We start from the raw sequence: 22,259 nt of genomic DNA on the forward strand, positions 1-22,259 counted from the left end.
TTATCAACATGCCTCCCTCTAAGGTTTAATACATTTGATTTGATTATTGTATGCTTAAAATTAAAAATCATATCTCTTGCTATATACTTAAATGAGTATTGTTCATGATACAATATATGCTGTAGCATGAATAGTGAATTTACTTCTTTAAGCTTACCGGAGGACCCAAAGATTTAGGGTTATTTGTTTCACCAAAAATTTTGACATTTGGTATGGATTACAAGTTTTGTGATCAAAAAATGAGTTTTTTTGTATTTTAGGATTCCATATATGATTTTTGTTTTAAGAAAATTTTTAGAATACTGAATACCAAAAGTAAAAAAGTGCCCAATTTTTAGAATTTGACAAATCCTCTCAATCGGAGAGAATTTTGACAAATCTCATAAATAGGCGTGCTTACCTCTCAATTCGAGAGGATTTGACAAATCCTAATTTTGTCTTTTTGTGGGAGGTAACCTCACCAAGATAGTATATTATTCATCATATTACAAATTTTTAACATTTGGTAATGCTACAATTTGAGCTTGTAACAAACAAAATATTACAAATTGTAGTATTCCAAATCCCAAAATATTAACAAGCAACATATTAGAAATCCCAACTCATAACAAAACACCTATGAATTTTAAATCCTATGGTGAAATTCATATCCTAAAATTATAGGATTTGAAACAAACACCCCCTTATTGTTTATGCTATAGTAATTTACTGTGGTATAAACACTGAACTTTTGAATCCTAACTTTAATTATAGAAAAGTAGATTCAAAATATTAAAAATGTAAAGGCCCACCACCATCAAGAAAATCCTAATTGTCCTTTCTTTCTTATGCATGTTCTCTTGTTTTTACCATGGTCTATTGTTTCTTAACCATAGTTTATTTATTTGTCAAAAATCCTTCTTTCTTGAGAATAATAAGGTCACTTCAGCTGATTTATTAAGGGAAGTAAATAAAGAGAAAGTAAAAGTAGTACTGGTGGAGAGGTAGTTTTTTTTACAAGTTATAGTTGGGTGAAGAAAAGTAAGAAATAATAAAAAAATTAAAATAAACCAATAATTATATGGTTTATAGTAGCAGTAAGAAGTTCAGTAAGCAAACTATAATTCCACACATTTTTAGCCTCGTTTGCTTCTCAGCATTCAAATCAACAAAGGTTCGTAGGGAGGAGAATATTCAACCACAATATCGCATAATAGACAAGATTGAGGAACATGTACTCCATATTTCACGAACATTTTCTCTACGGGGTGTTAGTCAATTGGAACATTTTCATACAAAATAGGATAATTATTAAAGTGGGGAAATTTTTCGCTAGTGGAATATTTTAGTAGGATAAATAGGAACAATTTTGTGAAGCGGGATATTTTGATAAAATAACGCGGGATAAATTTTTAAAATCATGAAATATATATTTATGCATTTTGAAGATATAAATGCTATTTATGTATTTTAAACTTACTATTGTTGATTAATAATTGCTTACAAGAATGTTCTTTACTATTAAATAACTTTTGGTTAGACTATAATATATTAACAATTATTATTATAATAATGGTCTAATGATGGTGATAGCCATAATAATAAAGAAGTAAATAAAAAATAAATATAAAAAATAAAAATAACAAAATAAATATGAGTTCTAGTTTTTGACCACCTAGTTCCATGCTAAAACTTGGAATAATTTGAGAGACTAGAACTCTCGTTTTTATATAGAAAAATGAAAAAAGTTGGAGAATTTTGTACCATTATCTCAATTTTAGTTTTATTAGAGTTCTACTTGACTAATACTGTAAAATTTTGTTCTAGTTTTAGTTTTATGTAACTAACACCTTAAAAATTCATCCCACAGATTATCCCGATTCTAATTTTAAGTTCTCCCTTAGAACTAAAAAAGCCGAAATTGCTTTAATTATCAGATCAAAAAAAATTGATTCCTTCTTTAATTAGGACATGAAGAAGACGAGTTATAGACTCAACAAACTCAACGAGTAGCGGCAGGACCTTGGAGAAATTCTATGGCAGATGCCATGTAGGATTATGGAAGTCGAGTCACTCTGGGGATTTAGATTTTTATTTAGTTGAAAATTATTTTATTATTTGAGATAAATAGTGATTATTTATTGCTTTATATTTATAGTTATTACTAGACTAATCAATCTTATATTATTTTTAATATATAATTATTAAAAATAGTAATATATATTCACCATTACCCCCACCAAATTATACAACTTCATAATATTATTCACCATTATCCCACTAAATTATTCTACCAAATTATTCCACTCCAAAAATTATTCATCATTATTCCATTAAATTATCCTAGTGTCAAAAAAGTATCACACTTTACCAATTATCCCAGTTCAACTAAAAAAAGTTCTAGATGACTAACCCCCCCTAGAAATTAAAAAGCCGATATTGCGTTAATTATTAGATCAAAAAAATTAATTCCTTCTTTAATTAGGACATGAAGAAGATGAGTTATAGACTCAACAAACCCAACGAGTAGCGACAGGACCTTGGAGAAATTCTATGGCAGATGTCATGTGGGATTATGAAAGTCGAGTCACTCTAGGGATTTAGATTTTCATTTAGTTGGAAAATATTTTATTATTTGATATAAATAGTGATGATTTATTGCTCTATATTTATAGTTATTACTAGACTAATCAATCTTATATTATTTTTAATATACAATTATTAAAAATAGTAATATATATTCACCATTACCCCCACCAAATTATCCTACCAAATTATACAACTTTATAATATTATCCACCATTATCCCACTAAATTATCCTACCAAATTATTCTACTCCAAAAATTATCTATCATTGTTCCATTAAGTTGTCTCAGTGTCAAAAAAGTATCACACTTTACCAATTATCTCAGTTCAACTTAAAAAGTTCTAGATGACTAACCCCCCCCCCCCAAATCCAAATAGAAAATAGAACTTAAAAAGCCGATATTGCTTTAGTTATTAGATAAAAAAACTGATTCCTGACATGAAGAAGATTAGTTATAGACTCAACAAACTCAACGAGTAGTGGCAGAAACTTAGAGAAATTCTATGGCAAATGTCATGTGGGATTATGGAAGTTGAGTCACTCTAGGGATTTAGATTTTCATTTAGTTGGAAAACATTTTATTATTTGAGATAAATAGTGATGATTTATTGCTTTATATTTATAGTTGTTACTAGACTAATCAATCTTATATTATTTTTAATATACGATTATTAAAAATAGTACTATATATTCACCATTACCCCCACCAAATTATCCTACCAAATTATACAACTTCATAATATTATCCACAAGTATCCCACCAAATTATCCTACCAAATTATTCCACTTTAAAAATTATCCATCATTGTTTTATTAAATTGTCCTAGTGTCAAAAAAGTATCCCACTTTACCAATTATCCCAGTTCAACTTAAAAAGTTCTCGATGACTAACCCCCTCCCCCCTAGAACTTAAAAAGCTGATATTGCTTTAATTATTAGATCAAAAAAACTGATTCCTTCTTTAATTAGGACATAAAGAAGATGAGTTATATACTCAACAAACTCAACGAGTAGCGATAGGGCTTGGAGAAATTCTATGGCAGATGCCATGTGGGATTATGGACATCGAGTCACTCTAGGGATTTAGATTTTTATTTAGTTGGAAAATATTTTATTATTTGAGATAAATAGTGATGATTTATTGCTTTATATTTATAGTTGTTACTAGACTAATCAATCTTATATTATTTTTAATATACAATTATTAAAAATAGTAATATATATTCACCATTACTCCCACCAAATTATCCTACCAAATTATACAACTTCATAATATTATCCACCATTATCCCACCAAATTATCCTACCAAATTATTCTACTTCAAAAATTATTCATCATTGTTCCATTAAATTGTCCCAGTGTTAAAAAAGTATCACACTTTATCAATTATCCTAGTTTAACTTAAAAAGTTCTAGATGACTACCCCCCGAACTTCAAAAGGCCAATATTGCTTTAATTATTAGATAAAAAACTGATTCCTTCTTTAATTAGGACATGAAGAAGGCGAGTTATAGACTCAAAAAACTAATCAAGTAGCGGTAAGACCTTGGAGAAATTCTATGGCAGATGTCATGTGGGATTATGGAAGTCGAGTCACTCTAGGGATCTAGATTTACATTTAGTTGAAAAATATTTTATTATTTGAGATAAATAGTGATGATTTATTGCTTTATATTTATAGTTGTTACTAGCCTAGAAAATATTTTATTATTTGAGATAAATAGTGATGATTTATTGCTTTATATTTATAGTTGTTACTAGCCTAATCAATCTTATATTATTTTTAATATACAATTATTAAAAATAGTAATATATATTCACCATTATCCCTACCAAATTATCCTATCAAATTATACAACTTCATAATATTATCCATATATAAGTATCCCACCAAATTATCCTACCAAATTATACAACTTTATAATATTATCCACCAGTATCCCACCAAATTATCCTACCAAATTATTCCACTTTAAAAATTATCCATCATTGTTCCATTAAATTGTCCCGATGTCAAAAAAGTATCCTACTTTACCAATTATCCCAGTTCAACTTAAAAAGTTCTAGATGACTAACCCCCCTAGAACTTAAAAAGCAGATATTGCTTTAATTATTAGATCAAAAAAACTGATTCCTTCTTTAATTACAACACGGAGAAGATAAGTTATAGACTCAACAAACTAAACGAGTAGCAGATTGACTTTGGAGAAATTCTATGGTAGATGCCATGTGAGATTATGGAAGTTGAGTCACTCTATGGATTTAGATTTTCATTTAGTTGGAAAATATTTTATTATTTGAGATAAATAGTGATGATTTATTACTTTATATTTATAGTTGTTACTAGACTAATCAATCTTATATTATTTTTAATATACAATTATTAAAAATAGTAATATATATTCATCATTACCCCCACCAAATTATCCTACCAAATTATACAACTTCATAATATTATCCACCATTATCCCACCAAATTATCCTACCAAATTATTCTACATCAAAAATTATTCATCATTGTTCCATTAAATTGTCCCAGTGTTAAAAAAGTATCACACTTTATCAATTATCCTAGTTTAACTTAAAAAGTTCTAGATGACTACCCACTAGAACTTAAAAAAGCCAATATTGCTTTAATTATTAGATAAAAAAACCGATTCCTTCTTTAATTAGGACATGAAGAAGACGAGTTATAGACTCAACAAACCAAACAAGTTGCGGTAGGACCTTGAAGAAATTCTATGGCAGATGCCATGTGGGATTATGGAAGTCGAGTCACTCTATGGATTTAGATTTACATTTAGTTGGAAAACATTTCATTATTTGAGATAAATAGTGATGATTTATTGCTTTATATTTATAGTTGTTACTAGCCTAATTAATCTTATATTATTTTTAATATACAATTATTAAAAATAATAATATATATTCACCATTATCCTCACCAAATTATCCTACCAAATTATACAACTTTATAATATTATCCACAAGTATCCCACCAAATTATCCTACCAAATTATACAACTTCATAATATTATCCACCAGTATCCCACCAAATTATCCTACCAAATTATTCCACTTTAAAAATTATCCATCATTGTTCCATTAAATTGTCTAAGTGTTAAAAAAGTATCACATTTTACCAATTATCCCAGTTCAACTTAAAAAGTTCTAGATGACTAACCCCCCCTAGAACTTAAAAAGCCGATATTGCTTTAATTATTAGATCAAAAAAACTGATTCCTTCTTTAATTACGACATGAAGAAGACAAGTTATAGACTCAACAACTAAACGAGTAGCGACATGACCTTGGAGAAATTCTATGACAGATGTCATGTGGGATTATGGAAGTCGAGTCACTCTAAGGATTTAGATTTTTATTTAGTTGGAAAATATTTTATTATTTGAGATAAATAGTGATGATTTATTGCTTTATATTTATAGTTGTTACTAGACTAATAAATCTTATATTATTTTTAATATACAATTATTAAAAATAGTAATATATATTCACCATTACCCCCCACCAAATTGCCCTACCAAATCATACAACTTCATAATATTATCCACCATTATCCCACCAAATTATCGTACCAAATTATTCTACATCAAAAAGTATTCATCATTGTTCCATTAAATTGTCCTAGTGTTAAAAAAGTATCACACTTTATCAATTATCCTAGTTTAACTTAAAAAGTTCTAGATGACTACCCCCCGAACTTCAAAAGCCGATATTGCTTTAATTATTAGATCAAAAAAACTGATTCCTTCTTTAATTACAACACGAAGAAGACGAGTTATAGACTCAACAAACTAAACGAGTAGCGGTAGGACCTTGGAGAAATTCTATGGCAGATGCCATGTGAGATTATGGAAGTCGAGTCGATCACTCTAGGGATTTAGATTTACATTTAGTTGGAAATTTTATTATTATTTGAGATAAATAGTAATGATTTATTGCTTTATATTTATAGTTGTTACTAGCCTAATCAATCTTATATTATTTTTAATATACAATTATTAAAAATAGTAATATATATTCACCATTATCCCCACCAAATTATCCTACCAAATTATACAACTTTATAATATTATCCACAAGTATCCCATCAAATTATCCTACCAAATTATTCCACTTCAAAAAGTATCCATCATTGTTCCATTAAATTGTCCCTGTGTCAAAAAAGTATCCCACTTTACCAATTATCCTAGTTCAACTTAAAAAGTTCTAGATGACTAACCCCCCTAGAACTTAAAAAGTCGATATTGCTTTAATTATTAGATCAAAAAAACTGATTCCTTCTTGTAGGGTGAAAATTTGATTCTTCCGAAGAAAGGAGTTTCGTTTGTATTTATAAGAAAGCTTATTACAAACTAACAAATCAAATGTTTACAACAGAAGCAGAGGGAAGGCCCTCTTTGTTTTTGTGTGGGGACTTTAGGTGGCTATAGGACGCTTCGCTCGATGCTCGGGTCGAGTCTGCTTCCCTTGGACCGTTTGAATGAGGTTGCTGGAGAGCTTCAGTTCGCAGTAGAAGCTCGGGGCAATGGAGTTCGGGTCTGCTTAGTTCGTCGGCGATCGGAGCTCGGAACTAGGCAGCAGTGCTGTAATGCAAGGATTTGCTAACAGCTTGGTCTCAACTCTTTTTTCTCCAAGTTTTGCGACCTCTCTTCCATCGTGCTGGAAGGGGTTTTTAAATGAAAGAAGGACAGCTTGACTTCTCCTTGAATTGTGGGATGTGACCACATCCTCTTCAGAGACGTCTCGCCGTTCCTCGATACCATGAACGGTCATTCCAGGGATTGTGTTCTATGTCCTGTCACCTACGATGGGAAGGCCCATTCTAGTATGTGAGGCAACAACCGACTGCTATCCGAGTGGATTTGACCAGCATTAATGAACCGCATTTATGAGTTCGCAGATCGATGAAGTGTCTGTCCGATCACTTGTACTGTGCGTAATCGCCCGGCGTGCTTTGAGCACGGTGCTTTCTCCTTTCCGGTCAGGGGAGGCGGTGAAGTAGGTGTACAGTACTCGAGTGGGTCTAGCCAGCTTGCCGAGTGCCGGCGGATCCAGCTCTTGGCTCAGACAGCCGAGGTGAGTCGCATTTATGAATGCTCAGGTTGACTCGACACCTGTCCAGTCCCTTCGCGCTGTGCGCACTGCGAGCGGCCGTTTGACGGTCCTGGGGTACTGTGCTCTCTCTCCCTTCGGGTCGAGAGAGATGGGAAGGTCCATCTCAGCACGTGGGGTAGTGGATATCCAGCTGTACTGACGGTTTTGGGGCTTGCTGGCGGATTCGATTCCGAACTCGGGCAGGCGGGTTGAGCGAAGAGCGAATTTCTGCCATCCTGATCGACCCAGACTCATGCTGGCGAGTCGCCCGTTAGGCGAACCTGGACCTGAGTACAGTCGACGTCTACGCGATTTAGGTCCGTGCCAGAGAATTGGGCGTGCGAACTCTTCTCGTAGGCAAATTTCCTGTAGACCCATAGAGGTATTTTTTACCGTCTACACTTCTTTAATTACGACACGAAGAAGATGAGTTATAGACTCAACAAACTAAACGAGTAGCGGTAGGACATTGGAGAAATTCTATGGCAGATGCCATGTGGGATTATGGAAGTCGAGTCACTCTAGGGATTTAGATTTACATTTAGTTGGAAAATATTTTATTATTTGAGATAAATAGTGATGATTTATTGCTTTATATTTATAGTTGTTACTAGCCTAATCAATCTTATATTATTTTTAATATACAATTATTAAAAATAGTAATATATATTCACCATTACCCCCACCAAATTATCCTACCAAATTATACAACTTTATAATATTATCCACAAGTATCCCACCAAATTATCCTACCAAATTATTCCACTTCAAAAATTATCCATCATTGTTCCATTAAATTGTCCCTGTGTCAAAAAAGTGTCCCACTTTACCAATTATCCCAGTTCAACTTAAAAAGTTTTAGATGACTAACCCCCCTAGAACTTAAAAAGCCGATATTACTTTAATTATTAGATCAAAAAAACTGATTCCTTCTTTAATTACGACACGAAGAAGATGAGTTATAGACTCAACAAACTAAACGAGTAGTGGTAGGACATTGGAGAAATTTTATGGCAGATGCCATGTGGGATTATGGAAGTCGAGTCACTCTAGGGATTTAGGTTTACATTTAGTTGGAAAATATTTTATTATTTGAGATAAATAGTGATGATTTTGTTTGTTGAAAATTTGCAGTAAAAAGACAATGAAAGAAAAATTAACTTGTATTCCTCTTAAAATCAATTACAATTTGGATTCCGATTACAAAAGAGAGGAGAATGAATTTGATTCTCCCCTTTGTTTAATTCTGGGTTCTTCACGGTGACGATGAGATGCCTCCCTTGAATGCTCGCGTCGAGTTTGCTTCTCGTTGACGATCCGAACGTCTTGATTCACTGGAACATGATTTTCTCCTCACGATTTGATGCTGTGGAGAACTTGCAAAGCAAGTTTAAAACTCTTGATGAGTTGATAACTCTGATCGAGTTTGAAGAAGAACTTACAGAGCAAGTTTTGAACTCTGATCGAGTTGATAACTCTGAACGAGTTTGACCTCTTGAAAAAGAGTTGATTTGAACCGAAAGTCGGTTATAAGCCAAAGGAATGCTCCTGTTGCCAATCTTGAAGATGATCTCTGTTGGAGAATGATCCGATCTCCAAGAAATTCCCCCTTTGCTGCCAAGTCTCAGATCCCAAAAGCCCTTGACCGAATCTCCCTCTGTTGATGAGATAAAATCCGATCAGAAGCTAGCCGAAGATCTCTTCTTTGCTGCCCCCAAAAAGAAGGATCCAAGAGCCCCGAACTTAGTTGAGTTTCCCACTATTTATAGGGGATTAAGGGTGGTAACTATCCCCTCAATGGGCTGAGTGGGGGGTGTAACCGCCCCCTCTTAAACAGCTCCCTAAATCGTAGGGAAAACGGTTTTGAAACCGTTCTGTTAGTGCTTTGAACGAGTTAAAACGCTGAAAACAGCGTTCTGGGCCCGAACTGTGCGTTTCTGGACCTGAAACACAGAGTTAGGCCTGAAAACGCACAGTTGGGCCTGTTTAAAGGCTGAAAACGCACAGGTCGTGCTGTTTTAGAGATGAACTCTGCGTTTTAGGCTGATAACGCAGAGTTGAGCCTATTTTAGGCTGAAAACGCACAGGTCGTGCTGTTTTAGAGATGAACTCTGCGTTTTAGGCTGAAAACGCAGAGTTGAGCCTATTTTAGGCTGAAAACGCACAGTTGGACCGTTTTAGAGGTGAACTCTGCGTTTTAGGCTGAAAACGTAGAGTTGTGCCGTAACTCTGCGTTTTGATGTTATATCCCAAGGATAACCTCTGCGTTTTGAGGTTATAACGCTGGTTCGACCTGTACGTTTTGACTCTGTAATGCAGAGGCGAACCTTAGGCGGGCTTGGCGAGCTTCAAGCTAAGTCCAATGTTCTAACGAAGTCTGGTCTTGCGGACGGACTTCAGAACATAATTTGTTGCGAAGAACATGTCATAACTTTCAAACCGTAAGTCGGAATTGGACGAATTATATATGAAAATCGGCTATCTCGAAGAGGCGGGGCCATCCGAACCAGGTTCGCTTCCTCCGTTTTGCCAAATTCCTTACGGTTTGAGAGATATATGCGTTTTAATATGAAGAGACCGTCAATTTGTAGTCTCTTTTGCTAGAGCGTTGCAAAGATCGTCACCTTGTAACCTTCGTCTTGGCTCTTTGAAAATATGAGAGTCGTATGAGAGTCGTCAGATTGTAACTCCCGATGTTGATTGTGAATGCTGTTGAATTAGAGCTTTCATCAGTTGTCGTGAAGGTCATCAGATTGTAGCCTTCTACGTGAAAGTCCTCAAATTGTAGCCTTCTGGAAGTCGTCAGATTGTAACTTCCATCATCGGTGTTTGATGGGGGATCAACTATCTATTGTGATTTTTAGACAGCCTACAGATTTATTGCTTTATATTTATAGTTGTTACTAGCCTAATCAATCTTATATTATTTTTAATATACAACTATTAAAAATAGTAATATATATTCACCATTATCCCCACCAAATTATCCTACCAAATTATACAACTTTATAATATTATCCACAAGTATCCCACCAAATTATCCTACCAAATTATTCCACTTCAAAAATTATCCATCATTGTTCCATTAAATTGTCCCTGTGTCAAAAAAGTATCCCACTTTACCAATTATCCCAGTTCAACTTAAAAAGTTCTAGATGACTAGCCCCCCTAGAACTTAAAACGCTGATATTGCTTTAATTATTAGATCAAAAAAACTGATTCCTTCTTTAATTACGACACGAAGAAGATGAGTTATAGACTCAACAAACTAAACGAGTAGCGGCATGACCTTGGAGAAATTCTATGGCAGATGCCATGTGAGATTATTTAAGTCGAGTCACTCTATGGATTTAGAATTTCATTTAGTTGGAAAATATTTTATTATTTGAGATAAATAGTGATGATTTATTGCTTTATATTTATAGTTGTATTTTATTATTTGAGATAAATAGTGATGATTTATTGCTTTATATTTATAGTTGTTACTAGACTAATCAATCTTATATTATTTTAGATAAATAGTGATGATTTATTGCTTTATATTTATAGTTGTTACTAGACTAATCAATCTTATATTATTTTAATATACAATTATTAAAAATAGTAATACATATTCACCATTACCCCCACCAAATTATCCTACCAAATTATACAAATTCGTAATATTATCCACTATTATCCCACCAAATTATCCACTATTATCCTACCAAATTATACAACTTCGTAATATTATCCACTATTATCTATCATTGTTCCATTAAATTGTCCGAGTGACAAAAAATTGTCCTACTTTACCAATTATCCCAGTTTAACTTAAAAAGTTCTAGATGACTAACGCCCTACGTACAAATGATCAAGCAGAACTAACCAAGTATGAGTATTCGTCTGTTCAAAGGCGTGAACGGGCTGTGCATGGCAACTCGAAAAAGACGAGGCTGATCCGAAGTGCGGGTGGACCAATTCTGACCTGAAAAGTTGGACCATGATTGACCTTTAACTTCTTCCAAACGCAAAAAAAAAAAAATACACTAAAATCTCCATTCATGCACTCCAGTGCTAATTCTTTCACCTCTCACAATCTCCATACACGCACCAAATCCTTGCCCAAATTGAAACCTCGTCAAACCAAAATCCAAGCAATCACTCCTGCCAAATCTACAAGATTTACTCTATTCACTCCAATACTCTCACCAGTCACCACACTCCCTATATATACTCACCAACGCCCCCCCACCTCCTCTTCATGAGCATCAACGCGACTCTCCCTTCTCCTCTTCCTCCCAAAGATATGGCTCTCCTCCCACGCTCCCTCCTCGCCGCGATCGCGGCCGCAGTTCTTCTCACGACCTCTTTCGCCGCTCGTCCGGACCACCATCACCGCCACCCTCCGCATCATCCTCCCGTCGAAGCTCCGGCTTCGACTGATGAGGAACAGTGGTACCGTCCCGGTGTCACTCCACCTCCGTCCGAGTCTCCCATCCAACTCCATGCTGTAGGCTTCTCTTCACCTCCGTCCGAGTCTCCTTACAATCTTGAGGCCGCCCATCATTATCCGCCCGATGAAGCTCCGGCCGATCCGATGAAGGGGGAGGAAAAATGGTACCGTCCCGGTGTCCCTCAACCTCCATCAGAGTCTCCTATCCAACTGTGTCCCTCAACCTCCATCAGAGTCTCCTATCCAACTTCATGTTAATCCGCCCGTTGAAGCTCCGGCTCTGACGAAGGGGGAGGAAAAATGGTACCATCCCGGTGTCCCTCAACCTCCGTCCGAGTCTCCCATCCAACTCCATGCTATAGGCTTCTCTTCACCTCCGTCTGAGTCTCCTTACAATCTAGAGGCCGCCCATCATTATCCGCCCGATGAAGCTCCGGCCGATCTGATGAAGGGGGAGGAAAAATGGTACCGTCCCGGTGTCCCTCAACCTCCATCAGAGTCTCCTATCCAACTTCATGTTAATCCGCCCGTTGAAGCTCCGGCTCCGACGAAGGGGGAGGAAAAATGGTACCGTCCCGGTGTCCCTCAACCTCCGTCCGAGTCCCCCATCCAACTCCATGCTATAGGCTTCTCTTCACCTCCGTCTGAGTCTCCTTACAATCTTGAGGCCGCCCATCATTATCCGCCCGATGAAGCTCCGGCCGATCTGATGAAGGGGGAGGAAAAATGGTACCGTCCCGGTGTCTCTCAACCTCCATCAGAGTCTCCTATCCAACTTCATGTTAATCCGCCCGTTGAAGCTCCGGCTCCGAAGAAGGGGGAGGAAAAATGGTACCGTCCCGGTGTCCCTCAACCTCCGTCCGAGTCTCCCATCCAACTCCATGCTATAGACTTCTCTTCACCTCCGTCTGAGTCTCCTTACAATCTAGAGGCCGCCCATCATTATCCGCCCGATGAAGCTCCGGCCGATCTGATGAAGGGGGAGGAAAAATGGTACCGTCCCGATGTCCCTCAACCTCCATCAGAGTCTCCTATCCAACTTCATGTTATCCGTCACCCTTCACCTCCGTCCGAGTCTCCATACAATCTTCATGTCATCGACCACCATAAAGGCCACCACCATCATCACGGACACCATTCTCAGGCCAAAGCTCCGGCTCCCGGCCATCACGCTCCTGCCGGTTCTCCCTACGTCATCGACCGTGAAGTGGTTTTCCATGAAGACCACCACCACCACTCTCCTTCTCCGGCGGAGGCTCCTTATTACTCCGGTGCTTATGCTCCAGCTCCAGCGCCAACTAGCGCCGCTAATGTGCTCCGGTCAGTCTCCGTTGTCGGAATTGTGGCAATATTGGGTACAATGCTTCTCATTTGAAGTAGTCCGTTGGATGTCATGCTGGTATTAAAATTTTATGGTCAATAAACAAGAGCAATACATATTTTACGGGAGAATATCGTTGAGAGTTTTAAGTATTATATAGTAGGATGTCACCCAGTCTGAATAATTAAGCAAGAAATGTTTGCTTATAGATTGCTGACAGAATTTTGTTTTTGTTGTTTTATTGCATTCTATGAATTAAGTTTCTCTATTTCAAGTAAAGAACTCAATCTGCAATTGGGGGAAGTTCAATTACTCTGATGTTTGTGGCTTCTTTCACTTCATAACAAATGCTAAAACAAATCTTTCCATGTATCACAGGTTCTCTTAACTGTTCAAGCAATCAAAATTAAATCACAACAGCAAGAGATCTCTCAGTTCAGTATCAAATTCTTGATTCTTAAATCAACCACAAATTCTTTTTTTCAGAATTTGTGGAACCTAAGCAGAATTATATGCAGTTTTTCCTGTACACTGACCAGATATGAAACCATTTTTTGCTCTTAAAACTTTATTACATATATGAGCATAAAATTTCCTGTAGTTCACACTAGAAACAAAAGAAAGAAATCACCTGAATACCACATTATCACTGTAGTATAATAGAAATAAGCAAGACTCAACAAGGCAAGTTTTTGATCTAACAACCGAATTGCACCTACATAAGAGTTGATGAACTGTATATTTGAAAATTTTGAACTAGTCCCTCATTAATTGAAACATTAATTCAGATGGATTCAAGTGCAAATTAATTTTAAAAAAAAGTCTCTTTTTTTTGTAAAATATTAGTCCCTTAAATCTTCGATACTTTGAAATTGGTCTCTCAAATCATTGAAATTGTCATTCCAAAATTAGTCCCTCAAATCATTAAAATTGCAATTAGATCTCCAATTTTTATAAGCCATTTCAAATTAACCCATCCAATAATTACTACAATTAGTAGCAATATATGAGAATGGGGGACATTAATAGCAGTTGCAATGAGTTGGTGGGACAAATTTAACATATGAAAGATTTAAGGGACTAATATCAGAGAAAACCAGAAAAAAAAAACTATGAGCAAATTAATATTGCTTGTTAGTCTGTTTAAATTCATAGTAGAGAGCCCATGCAACAGATCCTAATGTGATTGTTTAGGCAAATTATACACTTTGGATAAATGCCAGACATGTACAAATTAAAACTAAAAGGAAAAGATGTGGTTACTCTCGTCACGATATTAATTGTATTTTTTCAGAGATCAATTTAGATTGGTCAAATGTTTTAATTTCTTGCAAATGCGTGTGTTCATCCTCTCTATTTACATGACCCGGCTGTGAGTTTGTTTGCGTTATGATCTCATGTACAAACCAACCGAAGTGAACGTGCATCCGCAGAATTTGAGTCGCGTTATGATCACAGGTAGCAGTTCGTTACGCAATTTAGCATCTCTGAACTGTGAACTGAGAGTTCAATCAAAGATGGCAGCAAGGAAAAAAAAAAATTAACAAGTCAATTAAGCTTTTCGATATGAAGCCTGCATTGTTGCAATTGACATGTACAGTTAATGTTCCCTTCACCTCAACTCTTTTCCAAGCCGTCCACAGATATGCCATCATTCTATCTCAGAAACTAGAACGCATACTGGACTTTTGATGCTTGGAATGTGCAGATTATATATGTGGTAACTGGAATTTATAATTTCATTGGTGGATTTAATTTCTATAGGAACTGAGGCTAGAATTTAATAAACTTCATTAATTGAACAGCGAAATCTAAGTTGTTGAGACTATATATACATAATGGTGGTTAATTAATGTAGTTTTCATTTCTTGGTGTTGTAACAGGTGCTGGGCTTGAGTTTTGTTACGTTCATTTATAAGATTTCGGAGCGAAATTACGCAATATAGGCTAAAAGGTGTAGAATTGTTATGAACAACTACAGAGACAGCAGTATGAGAAAATTCTGATCGTTGAGCAGTGAAAGATAAATCTTTTCGGATATAAGGGCCATGGCCATATATAATTAATTATTTATTTATAGAATAAAATTAATCAGCAAGGGCGTTTGGTCTAGTGGTATGATTCTCGCTTCGGGTGCGAGAGGTCCCGAGTTCGATTCTCGGAACGCCCCTATCCATCCATACTTTTTGTTAATTATTTATTTTTTTAATTCAAGGTTTTTTTACCCCTTAAAATTAGGAAAGTGTATTTATTTTAAATTCAAGGGTTTGTTGTTAGTTTTCTTTTTAATTCAGGTGTTTTTTAACCCTTAAAATTAGGGGAGTGTATTTTTAAAATTCAAGGGTTTCTTGTTAATTAAGTTCGATTCACTTTTTGTTAATTATTTATTTTTTTTAATTCAAGGATTTCTTTACCCCTTAAAATTAGGAAAGTGTATTTATTTTAAATTCAAGGGTTTGTTGTTAGTTCTCTTTTTAATTCAGGTGTTTTTTAACCCTTAAAAGTAGGCGAGTGTATTTTTAAAATTCAAGTGTTTTTTAGCCCTTAAATTAGGAAAGTGAATTTTTAAATTCAAGCTTTTTTGTTAATTATTTATTTTTTAAAATTCAAGGGGTTTTTACTCCTTAATATTAGGAAAGTGTTGACTAAAAAAGTTAACTCAAATTGGACCTTTTTTTTGCCAAACTCAGAAGCAAAATAAATATTTTTCTTACAGAGAGAAAAAAATCACCTTAATCCGTACTTCGAACAAATAACTACTCCTCCATCTTATGGTGCTCCAGCATCAGCTCTTCCATGGAGGAAAAATTAGAAGGATGAGATAAAAAAATCAGGCTTTTCTATTCTTTGTTATTATCTAGATTAATTGTTCATTTTGCAATAAGCAAAAACGAGGAGAAAGAAAATGTCGTTTGCGAAAATTCATTTTGGATGATAGAAACAGGGCGGGCCCCGAGCTTTGGGTTGCCCTAGCTCAATCTAATTTTGGTTGCCCCTTATATTAAAAATTTAGTTACAAACAACTACGATAAAAATGAATACATACAATACAATTTAGCGTTCTATATTGGGCTCAAACTGATAATATTCTCATGCAGAATCAATATTCATATAAAAAGAGATTACATTTGTGCTACAATTTAATTCAAAGAAAAATACTTCTCATTGAATTTTTTAAAGCGAATTCTTCAATTAAGTCAACATACTCAAGTTTCTCCAAGTATTCATTTTAATTTTATATCATTACCAATCCATTCAATTGTTTCTGTGACATGGTAGTGCGAAGATAACTTTTTATTAATTTTAACTTGGAGAAACTTCTCTTCGCTGAGGTAACCGTAACTGGGATAGTTAACAAAATTCGATAAGCAACCCATTCCAAAACATCATAACCCCTAATTCAATTATTCAACAACTAAGATTTAACCAAGATTCAAAATCAGAAATCTTAATTTCATTGCAAAACATCAAAACCCTAAATTTCTGTCCCAAAAAACCCTAAAATTATTTAGTTAAAAAAATTTACATGATTGGGTTGGAGGAGTCAGCGGGGTAAAGCCTGAAGGACGGGTCCGATGGGAGCAAAGTAAGGTCAGACCGTCGGAGGCTCGGGAAGGAGGAGAGGAGCGGTTTTCTCTCTTTCTTTTTTTTTCTTTTTTTGTGAGCGAAACAGAGACGAGAAGGAGGAGACGAAATGCTGACGGAAATAAAGGAGTTGGGTAGGGTTTTGGGTATTCATTAGAGTTCTTTTACAAATAGAACCCATAACAATTTTTGCATAAAGGTCCTCTTACAAAGTCCACTTCAAAAATCAAAGATAATTACAGTTTGAGGGGTAAAGGAGCGGGAGAGATGGATTGCTCCCCGGCCCTAGGTTGCCCCCCGGCCCTGGGTTGCCCCAGCCCCGGGTCTTGGTGGGCTTACCCCAGGGCCAGCCCTGGATAGAAAGCAAAAAGATGTAAACTTCAGCCAGCAAATGAAGTGTCATTTCTATTATTTTCTTCTAGTTATGAATGATTAAAGCTTGTAATTGGCGTGAGATAATAAGGAATTTGTTTTTTGCAGTTAGATGTAGGACGCTTAATAGTCTATTTAGATTAAGAAATATAGATTATGAAATAAATTTAATTTTGGAGTCAAATTAGATTAAGAAACAAAATTAATTTTTATTCATGATTTGTTTCTTCTATTATAAGGAGTCTTTTTAGGATAAAATTTGATACTTTTTTTTTGTAATTCTAGTCTTACTAGGAGTCTTATTTGATACTTTCTATTTTTATAACCACCCTCCGAGGGCCAACGGGTCGAACATGCGCAGGCCTATCACACGTTTCAACGTGTGTAGGAGCTGACGGCTCATGATCACCGGCTGTCCTACCTAAAGGGACAATAGCCGTTTCAATGAAAAAGAGCTGTCATTTATGGAAAAGGAAAATTAAAAAGAGACAGGACAATTTATAATTCTAGTCTTACTAGGAGTCTTATTTGTTTTTCTATTTAAGAAGAGTCATGTAACCCCAAAGGTTAATAACTTTTCATCAATAAAATTTCTCTTTTCAATATCCTCTTCGTGGATTCGAAAATCGTTCTTTATGGATTCAGAGAATACCCTTGGTGGATTCCCATGTTATCACTTTCGCGCTGCGTCAATTGGTATCTACTGATGTAGGACGCTTAATCTGAATTGGAGTCTAGTTAGATTAGGAAATATAGATTAAGAAATGAATTTAATTTTAGAGTCAAATTAGATTAAGAAACAAAATCAATTTTGATTCATGATTTGTTTCCTCTATTATAATGAGTCTTTTTAGGATAGAATTTGACACTTTTTTTTTTGTAATTCTAGTCTTACTAGGAGTCTTATTTGATACTTTTTATTTTTGTAATTCTAGTCTTACTAGGAGTCTTATTTGTTTTTCTATTTAAGAAGAGTCATGTAACCCCAAAGGAGAATAACTTTTTATCAATAAAATTTCCCTCAACCTGAAGGCTACGGCTCGGATTCCCAACATACAGTTGGTCGTAACCAAACTGACGAGCAAAGCAGAAAGGAAGATAAGGCTCTATATAGCACTGATTCTTCACCCGAAGGACAAGATATCCTACACGGATGTTCACTAACCATCGGAAGCAACCAGCATCAAGAATGGTTCGGTCACTTCTAGGGTTCTCCTCATCAATCAACGTGTCGCCATAGCGACCTGAAAAGTGAGGGAAACACTTAAAGAACTCCCAACTCTTGCGAACCCGAAGCTCTCGTTGAACATCGCTGAATTTGTTCCCAAGCCATCTACTTTGCTCCAACAGTTGCATGAAGGGGACAGGAATGTCAACAACGCTGGGTGCTGACATCAAGTCGGGACGGGAATAACTTTTTATCAATAAAATTTCTCTTTTTAATATTTTCTTCGTGGATTCGAAGTTCTTCGTGGATTTGAATATCGTTCTTTATGGATTCAGAGAACACCCTTGATGGATTCCGATGTTACTACTTTCGCGCTGCGTCAAGTTACCTCTTTCATTATTTTTCCTCCATGAAAACTTTCCTATAATATCCATGAAAATCGTTTTTTTTAAATTAAATAGTGAAGCGCCATATATTCTACTTTGTTTTCAACCTGACAAGTAACCTCTTTGCTCATGTGTTTTTTATGATTGGTTAATTCAGCTTTGTCAATTTATCATTAAAATACATCAAATGAGGAAAAATTAGGTTAGGTTCAATCCTAAACCTATTTAGTTCCAAATAAACTAAGTGGGGTGGTTCAACAAAGGACTAATTTAGGAAACTTTTTTTGGGCATAAAGATAACTCAGCTGGTGTTGCCGCAGTTTTCACCAAAGGTAAAATGATCTTAAAACTAGGTCTAGACTAATCCTAGCCCTATTTTAAGATATTGCCAAACACGCCCTAAGGCAGTATCTGACAACTCTCTAAAACGAACTAGGTTTTCAAACCTGGACCGATTAGAGGGAGTTTTTTTGATTGGTTGGGTCAGGAATGGCCCAATTTATTTCGGTACATATTTTATAGTTTTTATTGGTTAAGTTGTGGACCAGGAAGAAGCTGGTCCACAAGCTAAACTGGTTCTATTTAGAACCAGTTTTAAAGCCAATATTGACACATTTTTTATGAATTGCCTAATGTATGCTGTCAAAAAATTACTGCAGATAGCTAATCCCCACAAAACACAAATGATGGAGGTCACGATCTGACGACTTTCATATCAATCAATAAGAGTTACAATTTGACGATTCTCACAACAACTGATAATGGAAGTTACAATCTGACAACTTTCGTAATAACAAACAAGAGTTACAAACTGACGACTCTCACATCTCAAAGAACCAAATTCCAGGATTACAAGATGACAATCATTGCAACACTCTAACAGAAGAGATTACAAGTTGATGATCTCTTCAAAGCAACACGTGAAAGTCATCACCGCGTTCCAAGCTCAACACGCAGAAGTCACTAACGCGTTCCAAGCTCAAAACGCGGAGTTCACCACCGCATACCAAGCTCAACACACGGAAGTCATCACCACGTTCCAAGCTCAAAACGTAGAGTTCACCACCGCATTCCAAGTTCAAAATGCGGAGTTCACCACTGTGTTCCAAGCTCAACACACGGAAGTCATCACCGCGTTCCAAGCTCAAAACGCGAAGTTCATCATCACATTCCAAGTTCAAAACGCGGAGTTCACCACCGCGTTCCAAGTTCAAAACGCGGAGCTCACTAACGCGTTTTCAATTCTAAACGCGAGGGTCGTTTCCAGAACGCGAATTTCACGTTTGACTAATTCAAACATGTTTTAAACTATTCCAAAACCGTTTCCACGAATTAAGGGCATTAAACCCTCATTAAGGAGTGATTTAAGGTGGGCGGTTATACCCCTTAAACCCCTATAAATAGCTGATAAGTCAGCTACAAAAGAATCCTTTGGATCATCTTGGAGGTGGGCACTCTCTGGAGCTTTTGTGAAGGCTTTTGTTGAAGCTTTGGAGCAATTTGCCTTAGCTTTTTGAACCGGGTTTCGGTTGAAGAACTTGGAGATTGGTTACTAAATTATTTTTAGTTAAAAAGGATTAATTTCCTTTCTAAAATCAATTCTTTTACAGAGTTCTTAAAGTCGTCCAGAGTTTTTAAACTCGTTAAGAGTTCAAAACTTGCCTTGCAAGTTCTTCCCGATGTCAAGTCAAGAGGAATAGACTATCGTCCCACGAAGTGAAGTGCTCGGATCGTCAACGGGATACAAGAATCAAACTCTCATCGCCACCAAGAAGAACCTAGCTTTAAACAAAGGGGAAGGTCTTCGTCGATCTTTCTTTCTTTTGTAAACCGGAAAACCGATAAAAGAGATTATAATTTTTTTGCCTAAGTCAGTTAGAGAGAGATTACTGTGCGAGATTGTATTTACTCTTTTCCTAAATCAGTTAGGGAGATTAATACAAATCTGCTTCTCAATTTCCTTGCAACATTTTCTCCGACAAACACCTAACGGACCCTTCAAGTATCCACAGAATTGAGTCTTTGGTGCCTACACCTAGCCACCATAGTCAAATAACATCATTACTTACTCCATAAGCCACAGAATACAAAGACATTTCCATCTTCCACCATGGCCTCTAACCACCAAACCCTAAATAAAAATGATGCAGAAGGAATCTCCTCTCTCAAGCAAAGCCTGCGCCTCTCAAAGTCCCTCTCTACAGAAACATGACGTACGCACTGTTGGTAGCTGGAAAAACACAGTTTTTTTTTTCCCCTCCCTTTCTTTAACAAGCATTTGCATCTGGGCCACAACATTAGCTCATCAAGATCACATGAAACGCACATGATTGGGATTGGAAAAGCTCCCCCTATCATTTATTAAATGATTTATAACGAACTCAACGTAAACTTGGACCAAAAGGAATTGAATTTTTTTTTGTTTATTTATTTTATTTATTTCCCATGTGCCGCTCAGGCCTGTGTGCTTGACTGTCGATTAATTATTGTGGTTGAAATTGCCATTCCAAAATTGTGAGGGTATTGATGGAGCAGTAAAAGTAAAAGGTGGAGTTATTTTGATTTATGACGGAGAGGACTCCAAGGAGTAAGGGGATGTTTGGTTGCCATTCCAAATCCCTCAATTTCTTCTTCTCCTCTTCAACCTTCTTCCTTTTCTCAAACCCAACAAGTTTCTCCTCTTCCCTCTCACCCCCAACAAGCTTTGAAGCCCTCTGAAGCAAACCATCAAACACTTGAAACAGTGTCGCGCCAAAAAAGCTACAGTGCTGCGCGTGTTTGAAACAGTGCCACGCCAAAGCTGACGCAGCACTGTAGCACATCATCAAAATAGCGCTCGGTTGGAGAGGTGTTTGGCATTGGGTTTGCGTCATTTTGGGGATTTAGCGTAGGGTTAGAGATGCTCTAAGGGTAGGGTTAATTATAGCATCCGACATGAAATTTTGGGAAATTGCAGTAAGCCTTCATCAACTTTTTTTAATGACACTAAACACCGTGAACTTTTAGGAAGCTGCACATATCCCCCCATGAACTAATTTTTATTATTCTTGGGAAATACTTTTTTATTAAAATAAAATATTCATAACATTTTGGGGCCAATGAATTATTTTTATTATTTCTTTTTTACAGATGCTTGCCATATAAGATGTTAGACACAATGTTGCTAATTTAGAGGTTAAATTAGAAATAATTATGTAAATTTTAGTGAAATAAAACAGTTCATGTGAGTTACGTGCAACACCTTGAAAGTTCATGGGGGAGTTTAATGTAATAAAAAATTTAATGTGAATTTATTGGAATTCTCCAA

At 35.9% G+C, this 22,259-nt stretch overlaps 1 protein-coding gene and 1 non-coding gene across 2 annotated transcripts; both read left to right on the top strand.

Annotated features, from left to right (window-relative positions):
- On the top strand, positions 11,974 to 13,495 carry LOC109826872 (early nodulin-75-like). Its single transcript, XM_020393888.1, has 2 exons — positions 11,974 to 12,295; positions 12,354 to 13,495. Exons 1-2 carry the CDS (start codon positions 11,974 to 11,976, stop codon positions 13,493 to 13,495), a joined length of 1,464 nt encoding a protein of 487 aa, XP_020249477.1.
- On the top strand, positions 15,540 to 15,611 carry TRNAP-CGG. Its single transcript has one exon. It is a non-coding gene; the product is annotated as a tRNA-Pro (tRNA).

The sequence above is a fragment of the Asparagus officinalis genome, chromosome 10 (genome assembly GCF_001876935.1).
Source record: "Asparagus officinalis chromosome 10, Aspof.V1, whole genome shotgun sequence".
Lineage (NCBI taxonomy): Eukaryota > Viridiplantae > Streptophyta > Magnoliopsida > Asparagales > Asparagaceae > Asparagus > Asparagus officinalis.

Coding starts and splice junctions, on each gene's coding strand:
- LOC109826872 (XM_020393888.1), top strand. CDS start 11,974: ATGGCTCTCCTCCCACGCTCCCTCCTCGCCGCGATCGCGGCCGCAGTT. Junction 12,296..12,353: donor GGAAAAATGGTACCGTCCCG/GTGTCCCTCAAC, acceptor AACCTCCATCAG/AGTCTCCTATCCAACTTCAT.